This window comes from Uloborus diversus, chromosome 1 (assembly GCF_026930045.1).
Source record: "Uloborus diversus isolate 005 chromosome 1, Udiv.v.3.1, whole genome shotgun sequence".
Classification (NCBI taxonomy): Eukaryota; Metazoa; Arthropoda; class Arachnida; order Araneae; family Uloboridae; genus Uloborus; species Uloborus diversus.
The window spans coordinates 26,869,946-26,880,919 of NC_072731.1; the positions used below are offsets into that span (position 1 = coordinate 26,869,946).

At 33.6% G+C, this 10,974-nt stretch overlaps 1 protein-coding gene across 2 annotated transcripts in view; it reads left to right on the top strand.

The window, feature by feature from the left end:
• Nucleotides 1-10,974, top strand: part of LOC129228497 (protein kinase C, brain isozyme-like) — a 240,001-nt gene that overhangs the window by 156,685 nt on the left and 72,342 nt on the right. For both annotated transcript variants that reach the window (XM_054863185.1, XM_054863179.1), the window contains exons 6-8: nucleotides 4,934-5,090; nucleotides 7,404-7,632; nucleotides 9,778-9,909. In XM_054863185.1, coding sequence (XP_054719160.1) covers nucleotides 4,934-5,090; nucleotides 7,404-7,632; nucleotides 9,778-9,909 — 518 coding nt within the window. The remainder of the gene's footprint in view (nucleotides 1-4,933; nucleotides 5,091-7,403; nucleotides 7,633-9,777; nucleotides 9,910-10,974) is intronic.

Here is a 10,974-nt window from a genome sequence, read left to right on the forward strand (position 1 = left end):
ATAAGTTAGGATTTAAAGTTTAGCCAACAGTGCAGCATAGCTAGTAAGAAAGCCAGTAAGATGCTTGGATTTCTCAATAGATCTATTTCAAACAAATCTAAAGAAGTTCTTCGGCCCTTATATAGAAGTTTGGTAACACCTCATTTGGAGTATGCTATTCAGTTTAGGTCTCCTTATCTTAAGAAAAATATTAATGTATTGAAAAGGGTTCAAAGGCGGGCTACAAGGCTAATGAATGGACTTTCTCACTTAGACTATGGTTTCAGGCTTAGAAGTCTAAAAATGTACAGTCTTGAGCAAAGAAGAGCCTGAGGGGACATGATTCAGTTGTTTAAATTTATTAAAATGAAAGATGTTACAAGGCTAAAGTTTAGCACTGAAAAGAGGACAAGGGGTCATTGTTTTAAGCTATTTAAATCTCAGGTTAACATGGATATTACGAAAAATTATTATTTTAGCATTGAAATGGAACCTTGGAACAGCTTACCGGAAGAGGTGGTAATGAGCAAGGGAGTAGATAGTTTTAAGCGGGCCATTGATCTTTACTGGGGATTGTAAAATGACTAGGACCAGTTTAACTAGGCCTAGAGCCTGTTGCTGGTCATCACTTTTGTATTTTTATTTTACCCCTAACTCCAGTGCATGAAACCTAAACTCCAGTAGAAAACGTTCCTTGTTGACCATTTTTTCGTTTCTTCATTCCCCTTGAAATGACAGTCTTACCCGTAAAACAGCTAAGTTATCCAGCACAATAAAGCCTATCCCTGCATGTTAAACATTACCAAAACATATAACCAAATTATCATGTCGTGGAGCGAGTTTCGCTGCGGATGACGTCAGGAAAGTTACTCGATCATTCGCTACTATATACATGAAGATTAGCAGTAAGATGCGTTACGGAATAACAATTGGTGTACGTGAAATACACCGCTAGTTCAGTCAAGTAGGGCGGTAACTTACTGAATAACAATTGGTGTGTTTTCATAGAATACAATTACGCTGCATGTATTTTGCAAATATCGATCTACTTGACTATAGAAACAAATACTTTTCCGTGCTGCAGCAGGAAGAATAAATTTGGAAGAAATAAATTCCATATTTCGGAAGAAATATACAGCCGCGTCCATTAGAATTAAAGTTGTATGTTGCGATTTAATGGCTATAAATAAAGCTTCAATTCCGCTTTACGTTTTACTGTGTGCTATTTAATTTTCGACAGCGAAATTGCTATTTGGCCCTTTAATTTCATTTTAAACGTAAGCGACTGTAAAAACTTTGTTTTGATCAAAATTTCCTAAAAATAAAAAAACCAATATATATATATATATATATGTCGTTTCACAAATTGAAATCTCCAATGGGAACGAAAATTTTAGAAGTATTTTTTTCTGAAAGAGCAAGCTTAAAAATGTAGGATCTGACCATTTTTTAAATAGTTTGACTAAGTTTAACATTTCTAAAAAATTACTTTAATCGGTGCGCTTTCATTGTTGACGCTTCTGCCGATGACATCAAAAATGATAAAATGCCATTCACAGAGCACAGTATTTAATTCGCTTCTTTACTCACATGTGTTGGCAACAGTATGGTTTATAGCAAGCGTAGAGCGCAATTATTTAATTCGCTTCTTGATTATCATAATGTGGAAACGCGGTAGAAAGATATGCCTAAGTACAACATTTGTGACGTCATAAAGACCGCGCCTTATTTTCAAAATTGGACATTTAAAAAAAATAATTAAAAACTAAGCGTTGGAAAAATAAAAGTTTTTTCTCGTTCCATGTTTTTTTGCTTATTCTATCAATTTCAGTGACTAAAAGTAGTACTTTTGGCTGAAGGAAACAACAACATTCTAAAAGTGAGAATAAATGATTTCAAAAAAATTATGAATTACATCAATGTAATTGTAACATTAAGGGTTCGTCCACAAATGAAATCACGATTTGAGGGGAAGGTTTATGAAATTGTGAGTTTGGGAAATAGAAGGAGGGAGTAATGTGATTTGAAACTTTTTTTTCTTTGTAACAAATTGTTTAAGTAATACAGCGTGACCTGTGGCGAGGAAAGGGGGTGAGGTAAAGTGACAAACTTTTGTAACAAAGAGTGGGAGGGATTAAATATGATGGAAAAAAATCGTGACGTCACTTATGCACAGCCCCAAACTCATTTCAATCACATTCGAATTTCTATTAAATATGACAATATTTTCTCAAATCTGTTTTCAGAAGTTACTATCAGGGCTGTGGAGTCGGAGTCAAAGATTCGGAGTCGAACTGATTTTGGGGCAAAGGAGTCGGAGTCGTTCGAAAGCATGCCAACTCCGACTCCGGGTTTCTTTTTTATTCTTTTTCTTTAATTTTCACCGACTCCCTTTGCATTTTAAAAAAACTGACTACCAATTAATTTGATTACATGTACAAAAACCTAATAATAAGAAAATAATTGTCATTGTGTCAACCAGCTGGCTTGATTTTTTATCGAACTTTCTATTCAGTTGTTATCAGTTAAATAAAGTTAGAATATAAGCAAATTAGTAGACGGCGCGCCGTCTTCTAATTTGCTTATTTTCTAACTTTATTTGACTAATAGCAACTGTCAGTAAACAGTTTTGTTGCCTAACATTTTCTAATCACTTTCAAGCAAAAATAATAACATATTTTTTACCTCGATCTCAATTATAAAATAGTAAAAGAAATGTATGTATCGCTTGAGCAAGTCGGAAAACTTCTGGGGTGCTTGGTAAATTCAAATAAGTGTTGGCACGAAAGCGCAAATCCAAAAGATCCGATAAAAAATAAATTATTTTTTAAATCTAAAGACTTTATCTAAGAAAGATTGGTTACCACTAAAAATTCAAATAAAATTAGTACATGATTTATTTGTTACAACATTCAATAATTGTAGTTAATCCAAAAATCTTCATATTTAGATTAATTCTGAAGCTGCCAATCGAATTAAAATTAAAAATTGAGCCAAGAAATATAGGTATAGTAAAAGCTATTCGTACAAAACTGTATACTGCCGTATTTTGTGTAAAATTTACTCCTGACGTACATGTATCCGACCTCTCTCAGCAGTATAGTGCAATATTTTTGTTTGAATTTTTATGATGAAATTTAAGATTTATTATTTTGGAACTTTTTTAGAATTAAAGTATTTCAATTTTTATAAACTCTGAAATTAAGTTGAGGTGCCGCCCACCAGATGGGTGTCCCCCGGGAGGAGGGACCACCCCTCTCAAGAAAAGTTTTTTGAAAAGTTTGCAAAAATGTTTTTTTTTTTTTTTTTTTTTCGCTCTTTCGCTCTTAGAACTCGAACTCTTTTCTGTGCTTTCAAAAATTGAAAGCACAGGATTTGATCAACGACTATTTTTAAATATTAAAGGAAGCAAATTAATCCTTCTCCTATATTTTTAAGTAATCTCACTGTAGAAATCGCAACCATTGGGTAATTTGATTTTCAAATTGAATTTCTAACGTTGTCTGCATCTTAGATTCACAATAAAATACAACGTGAAAATTTCTTAAAAAGGAGTTATAATACTATTTCAATCTAAGTTTAGGGGCTTTTCTCCCTTCCCATGAGGGGGGGGGGATGATTTGAAAAAATAAATAAAAAATAAATAAAAATGTCGGAGTCGAACGTTTAAAAATCCTGGAGTCGGAGTCGACCATTTTTCTTCCGACTCCGCAGCCCGGGTTACTATGCATGTTGCCATATAACGCAATTTAGTTTTCAGCCTTGTGGTTATCGTGAAAGCTTTTTACAGCATGGACAATTGAAATCCTTATGGTTTCCTTATGACTCTTTCGTAGGATACAATGTTCTAATGTAACTAACAAGAAGCTCCGTCTAGAACTGAACGGGCCTACTTTCCCGTATACCCATACTACTTTCTAGTACCTGATAAATGTTCTCAAAAATAGCTAAAATCGCAAATTGTTTCAAACATAATGTTTTAATATTTAAAGCTTATTTCTAGGAATAAAATACGCCTTACTCATCTAAAAAATTAGATGCGTAAAAAAAAATCAATAAATAAATAAACGAACAAATAAAACAGCACCTTTTAAACAAAGCAGCTAATACACTTTTTTCCATTAAAAAAAATCTTTAACCGCTTTCGAACGAAAAAATAAAAATTAAAATTAATAAGCTCATTAAATAAATACATCATATCAAAAAAAATCGTTTCTTTTTCCGTTGTTGTCAAAAATATTTTTTTTAAATGAATTAATGCACTTTCCAAAATAAATAAAAACGATAAAATTTCAACTTAAAGAAATAATTTTCATTGTCAAAAAAAAAAAAAAAAAAACGTCTGCGCATATTTTTATGTAGAAACATAAATGACTTCGAGTTTATCCGCCGAAAACTGAAAACCTAAATTAAAACTTTAGAATGAAAATAAAAACAAGTCATATTAACAATAATTATTTCACAGTTAAAACCATCGCTTCGGAGTCGGTGTCAATCTCATTTTGGGATAAAGGAGCCGGAGTTGGCGTTGAATATCCAAGAATCAGAGTCTTTCAATTTTCCTCCGTGTATAAATTTTTCCCATAGCTACGAAATCAGAGTCGAAGTCGGGGAGTTGGAGTCTGACTAATTGTCGAGCACAGGAGTCGAAAATATCAAATAAAGCATAAGTTTAAAGTTCTAAAGACAGTATGCGTTTTGAATGCAATAGCAAGGATTCACAAGACTAATTTTTAAATGTAAGCTAATTTATTGAAAAATGTTTTTCATCGCATTTGAAAATTATTCACAAAAAAAAAATGATTTTTAAACATAGAAATATTTTTTTCTGTCTTTTTTTTTAAATTGTTAAATATCGAAACTTACATCCATAAACCATCAAACTCATTCATGTAAAAGAAAACTATTGACAAATTATTTCGAAATTTTAATTCTCTGCTTTTCTTTTTCAAAGTTCGCCAAGCCAAGAATCTAATTCCCATGGACCCCAACGGCCTGTCCGACCCCTACGTCAAGCTCAAGCTCATCCCAGACAACAGAAACTCTCAGAAGAAGAAGACGAAAACGATCAAAGCGAATCTCAACCCACAATGGATGGAGACTATCATGTTGTAAGTTGAGTATATCCTAATGGTGCATTCAGTATTACGATATCGATAAAATACGATAATTGTAATAGAATGTTACTATAGCTATCAAACTGTGGAGTGCTTTCAGAAAGTAGAAAAATCCAACTTTGCCTTCGAGCCTTGATGTCCTTTTGGCTCACCGGTTAAAGTACTGATTTAGCTTCACCAAGGTCCGTGGTTCAAGCCCGCCTCAGACACGCATAGTCCTCAGACCCTCCACGTCTACTTCCGCACGCCACTAAACTAACAATAATTATTTATCTGTTCTAAGTGAGTCATGAGGCAACTAACCCGGCAGAACGCGCGTCACCTGAGCAACTGTTAGAACTATTGAGAAGAGATAAAATGGAGGAAGTCAAGATTTTCATTCATGAAATCAAGATCCTAAGTCACGTGATAGATTTTAAAGCAAAGCATTGGAAGAAACCAGGTTTCATTCGCTTGTTTCGCGCAGAACGTGCCAGCCATTCGTCGTTGTTGAGTCACGTGACTTGGGGTCTTTGGGTGAGCTTTTGCTAAGCCAACGATTGAACTTGCTCCCTCCGTTTTAATTCCTGCTCTAAGGTTAAAACTAGCAGGGTTCATCGAACGAACCCAGACCAAAATTTAATCTCCTGCAGTTAAAGCATTATTTATCTTCCTATCTATTGTTAAAACCATTACCCATTACAGTTTTAGACATTAAAAATTCATTTTTAGAACACGTGCGATACTTAAATTAGTTTATATCGCACTTATGTTTTAAGCTCTCAAAAATTTCGCTTCAAACGAAATTCATAGAAACGCTATTCGCAACTCCAATAAACAATAGGGGGCGCTGTAGCCACTGTCTAATGGCGGATGAAAAAGGTAAAACAAACAAATGCAGTAACTTATAACTTGCTTTGATGCTTTATGAATGACAGTAATTTTTTATCTTGTTTGTGAGAAGCTTTCTTTTCTATTCTTCTGAAATTACATTACAACACAAACTGTCTGAAGCCTGTAATTTACCCCAAAGAAAACACGTGGAATGGAATGTTTTACCTTTTTCGGTAGTATTGTTAATCACCGAAGGTAGCGTATTTGAGCTCTGGAGTTGCGAATGGATCATGATACTTTACGTAAGTTTTACAAACTTTACAACAAAAATTATATGTTGCTAATATTTTTACTATAGAAACTTTTAAAATTAATGTTAAAAATGTTATGGTTTTTGTTAAAATGTTTAAAGAAATTTATAAGTTTAAGCTTTTTATTATTCCCTATTCGCTTGCTGCCTCCTACAATGTTTTGCTCAAAACCATTCCGAGTGACATTATTTGTTTCTGAAACCTTCAGCCGCTTTTAATTCTGTATTATGTTCGCTGAAATTTTCATGATCTGAAAAATTTTCTCATAAAAAATGTTTAGACCCATTTTCTTCATTGATCGAATCTTCATCCGATTCAACTTTAATAAGAAATGTACTACGCAAATGGCCCATTTCCCTTTCGTATAGAGTCGCCATTACTATACGCAGGCAAAATTTAACTGCAGAATTGAAAGCAAAAAATTAACCATATTAGCTTCGCGAAATAATTTATCTATAGAACTTCATTGAAACAACAAACAAAAGACAGATATGGGACCGAACTCTGCTACTGATAGGGAAAGAATGAGCTAGGTAGTCAGTTTTTTGGAAATTAAAATGAGTTGAGTGCTTGGGGTCGTAAAATGATCCTCGCTCAGCGACGTTTTTTCTAGTTTAGAACTTTTGTGATTATTTCAGTTGCTGACAAAGTTTAGAAAAGTTGTTCTGAGCAAGGAGTCGCGGAGTCGGATTGATTCCGGGGTAAAGGTTTTAAATTCCAAAAGTCGGAGTCTCTTAATATGTCTGCAACCTTGCCAGAGCTACTGACTAAAAGTCGGAGTCTACTAGCTGTTATCAACACTGTCTGATTGAAAGCGCTTGCATTGAAACTTCATGTTACTTTCATTTCTTCACTCATTTTCCATTCATTCTATTTCACTTAACGTTTTCTTTGCTTATTGATCAGAATATTCTCATTAAAAAGAGTTAAATATGATGAAAATGAGTGTAAAAAAATGTCCACTATTAACTTCAAAAGAATTGAATTATCTTCAATAGACCTGCTGTCCAAACTTTAATTGTTGATTGAACTTAGCTATCATGTAATTGCTGCCGTGTTATACTTTTTCCCGCAGCACTTACTGGTAAGGCAATAGCTTAAACTCGGCCAGCGGAAGTATTTCCTGCAACTTTTATTTTCCTGTATTACTTTTTGACGAATTGATCAGTCTATAAATTTTCAGAGATCTGAAAGCAGAAGACAAAGATCGGCGACTTCTCGTGGAAGTGTGGGACTGGGATCGAACCTCTAGAAATGACTTCATGGGTTCTATGTCGTTTGGAATTTCAGAACTCCTCAAGAGCCCCGTGGAGGGCTGGTTCAAGCTTCTCACGGGGGAGGAGGGTGAATTCTACAATGTTCCTGTTCCACCCGAAGGAGCTGCAATAGCGGAACTTCAGAATAAGATGAAGGTAAACAAAGTTTTCAGGAAAAATTTGTTTCATTAGGAAAATAGAGGAAAGCATGTTCTCTTTAAAAAAAAAAAAAAAAAAAAAAAAACAATATCGAACAGTGTTTATACAGTCCTCAAAACTCTTTTTTTTTAATTGAAAATTTATTGTAGGATTTTGGGGTTTTTGTTTTTGCCCTAACCGTCTTTCAAAGATGTTTTTTCCTCACCCCGATTTACCTATTGTAATTAACATTTGATAGAATATTATATAATTAAAAACGTAGCGTGTGTATCTATGTATGTACCTGTTTATGTATATATCTATGTCCAAGTTACTTCTCCCAAGCGCAAGTGAACTGACCATCGACTGTTATTGATAAATTCGTAATTTCCCCATTTTTATGTTTCGATATTTAACACAATCCTCTGATAATAATTAGCGGATATATCAATTAAAAACTATGAATTATGAAACTTAGATTTCGACATAAAATCCCTATTTTTCAAAGGCTTTCTTCCATTCAAACTATTATTCAGTGCTTCATCTGAACTTTCCATAACAATGCTTTTACTAAAATTTGTAGCGTAAAAAAAAACATTGAGAAGAAAGATCTTTTGCCATTTTTTTCTCAAATATAAACAAATATAAAATTCTGGCTTTTGTTCGGATACTTTTCCTGTAATCAGGCGATTTAAAATGTGTCCTTTTTGGTTATTTTTCCGCAATCAGCCGCAAAATTTTAATGATTTTTTTTTCCAAGCCTGATTGTTGAACGCACGTCACTTGACATAACTTTTATTTTCGAAGTAGAGCGTGCAAAGCCGGGCGACGCAGCTAGTAATTTGATCATCTTTGATCGATAGAACACTCTGTGTACAATGCCTTTCCTACAGTTAACTTCATCAACACTACTTTCCCAAGCAATGGCGTTAGTGACACTTCTTCACTTCATATACGATTATACAATTAGTGTATTAATTACTTGGCCAAAAGGTAGATTTAGTAGAGAATTACTTACAACAGATTTGGCTGATGTATCATTTTGTTTACATGTACATTTATTTAACAATTTTTTAGTAGGTTTGATCCACACATATTTTGCGGGAAAAGCACGCAAGTCGTCAGGTATTTCATCAACATCTTTCTTTCGTAAATTAATTTCGTCGACATTCTCTGTTGAAGAAATTTATTTATCGAATAAAACTAGATATTGATGGAAAATACATTTGACGTTACGTACGTGTTGACTGGGTGAACAGATGACATAAAAAATGTATTAGGCAAGCACACAATATTTGATTTTCTTTCAAAAAGTAAGCTAAAAAGTATTTCAACAAACCGTTGTTTGGTTCTTATTATTCTTCTACTCGTACATTTAAAAAAAAAAAAAACATAGCGATGGAATGTGGCAGGGATAGAATTTTAAAAATAAATTAATTTTCTAAAATGTTTAATTTTTTGAGAATTTCATTTCAAAAGAAATTTTGAGTTATATTAACGTTGTTTCTCTTTGATTTGGTTTTTTTCGTTTTTCTTCTAACTTTTAAAAAAGCAGTGGTTTCGCTCACTCCTTTCTACTGAAACCAAAACATAAAACATCTTAATTAAGAAAGCACAAACATTCAAAGCGTAATTTATTTTTCATTGAAATGAGGCGATTATGCCTAGCTTAAAACTAATGTTTAATGTAGTGGTTGAAATGTAGTAATCAATAAAATTTAAGCAAAACTAAAACATCAGTAGTACTTGACAATAGTATTCTGAACATTCCAATTTCTGATTAGTTTTGAATGTAATTGAAGTGTACAAACTAGTGCTTCCATGGTTGCGCCAAAACGTTTCCGGTTCATGCTGCTATAAAATGCTTATTTTGAAAAATTCTGCACAAAATTTCGATTTTTGAAGCAAAACTAGTAAATTTTTGACTTTTTTTCTGTTCGAAAACCAAACTTCATTCGCTGTACTTTGCAGCTAATTTTTGCAGTGAAAGTAGTTTATCAATAAGTACTATAGTTCGGCAAAACAAAACCTGTCATAATGTTGTGATTCGGATATTCGTAGCTTCAGCAATGCTGCCAGGTTAAGTGTGCCCCAACTATAATTGGCTTGCAATTAGTTTTTCATTTGTTACATGAAGTCTGACGCAATTTGTTTATTTTTCAGTGTCGCCTGACGATCAGCCAACGAAAATCTTACGAAAGTGAGAACCTTCCTCATAACGTCAGTTCCCATGACGTCATCAGGGCCTCGGACTTCAACTTCCTCATGGTGCTCGGGAAAGGAAGCTTCGGGAAGGTGAGGCAGACGACGTTATATTTCTACAATTCCAATGCTGACGCACGTTCTTCAGTATCAAAACAGAGTTAGAAAATACAGGGTTACTTCAAATGATTCATTTGTTTTTAAAGAGCTATACATCCGGAAATACTCTCCGTACAGCGATGAGGAACATATGAAACTAAACACAAACTCATCAAGACTTGAATTTTGTGTTGACCAGGTGCTAATACGAGTGCAGTACAGTCCAACTCGCTTATAGCGAGCCCTGTTTTAACGAAAACTCGGATTTAGCGATCAAGTCGAAAAGATTTGGATGGTATAATGTTAAGTCTATGGGAATAAAATTCGCTTTTTAAGAGCAAACCAGGTTTAGAGCGAGTAATATTTTTGTAATTCAAAAAATGTCTGTTGATTTCTTCCTTGGAAAAGATTATTCTATTTTTAGAAAAATTCTATAAACATTTTGAATTCAACCGAAATTTACAGATAAGACAAATCATGCGAACAAATGATGACACGGCCCTTTTTTGAAATTTGTGGAGTAGAAGTATGTAGTGCATTTGAAAATTATATATTTGTTGAAGAGAATGTTATCTCTTCCGAGATATACTTCTAAGGATATTGTATGTGAAAGTGAAGAGAGTGGAAAAAAGGAAGAAAGCTACCAATATAACGACAAATGTGAAGAATTTGATGTTAAATAGGCCTCTACATACTTGCCTTCTAAAGTGCAGAAAAACTTCAACCTATTTTGAAGCCACGGATACTTCACGGACGATGTTTTTCAGTCCCCACGTCCCTCAAAAACAATAAGAAAGAGGAAATAAAACAGTTCAATCAAATCAAATAGCCAACTTCTTTGGCACTGTATAGAAATATATAAATAACAAAGCAAACACGTAAAAATTTCGATAATATGAGTAATATCTTTTACCTCTTTTTCTAGAACTAGTTTTTTTGGGGGATTCAGCTTTTGAAACTAGATTTCCCCGATCGTCGTGTAAACGCTGTTTATTTCGGACTCTTCGCCGTCTTTTGCATATATAAGTCAGACGTATACTGTTAAAAAAAAAGCCTGAA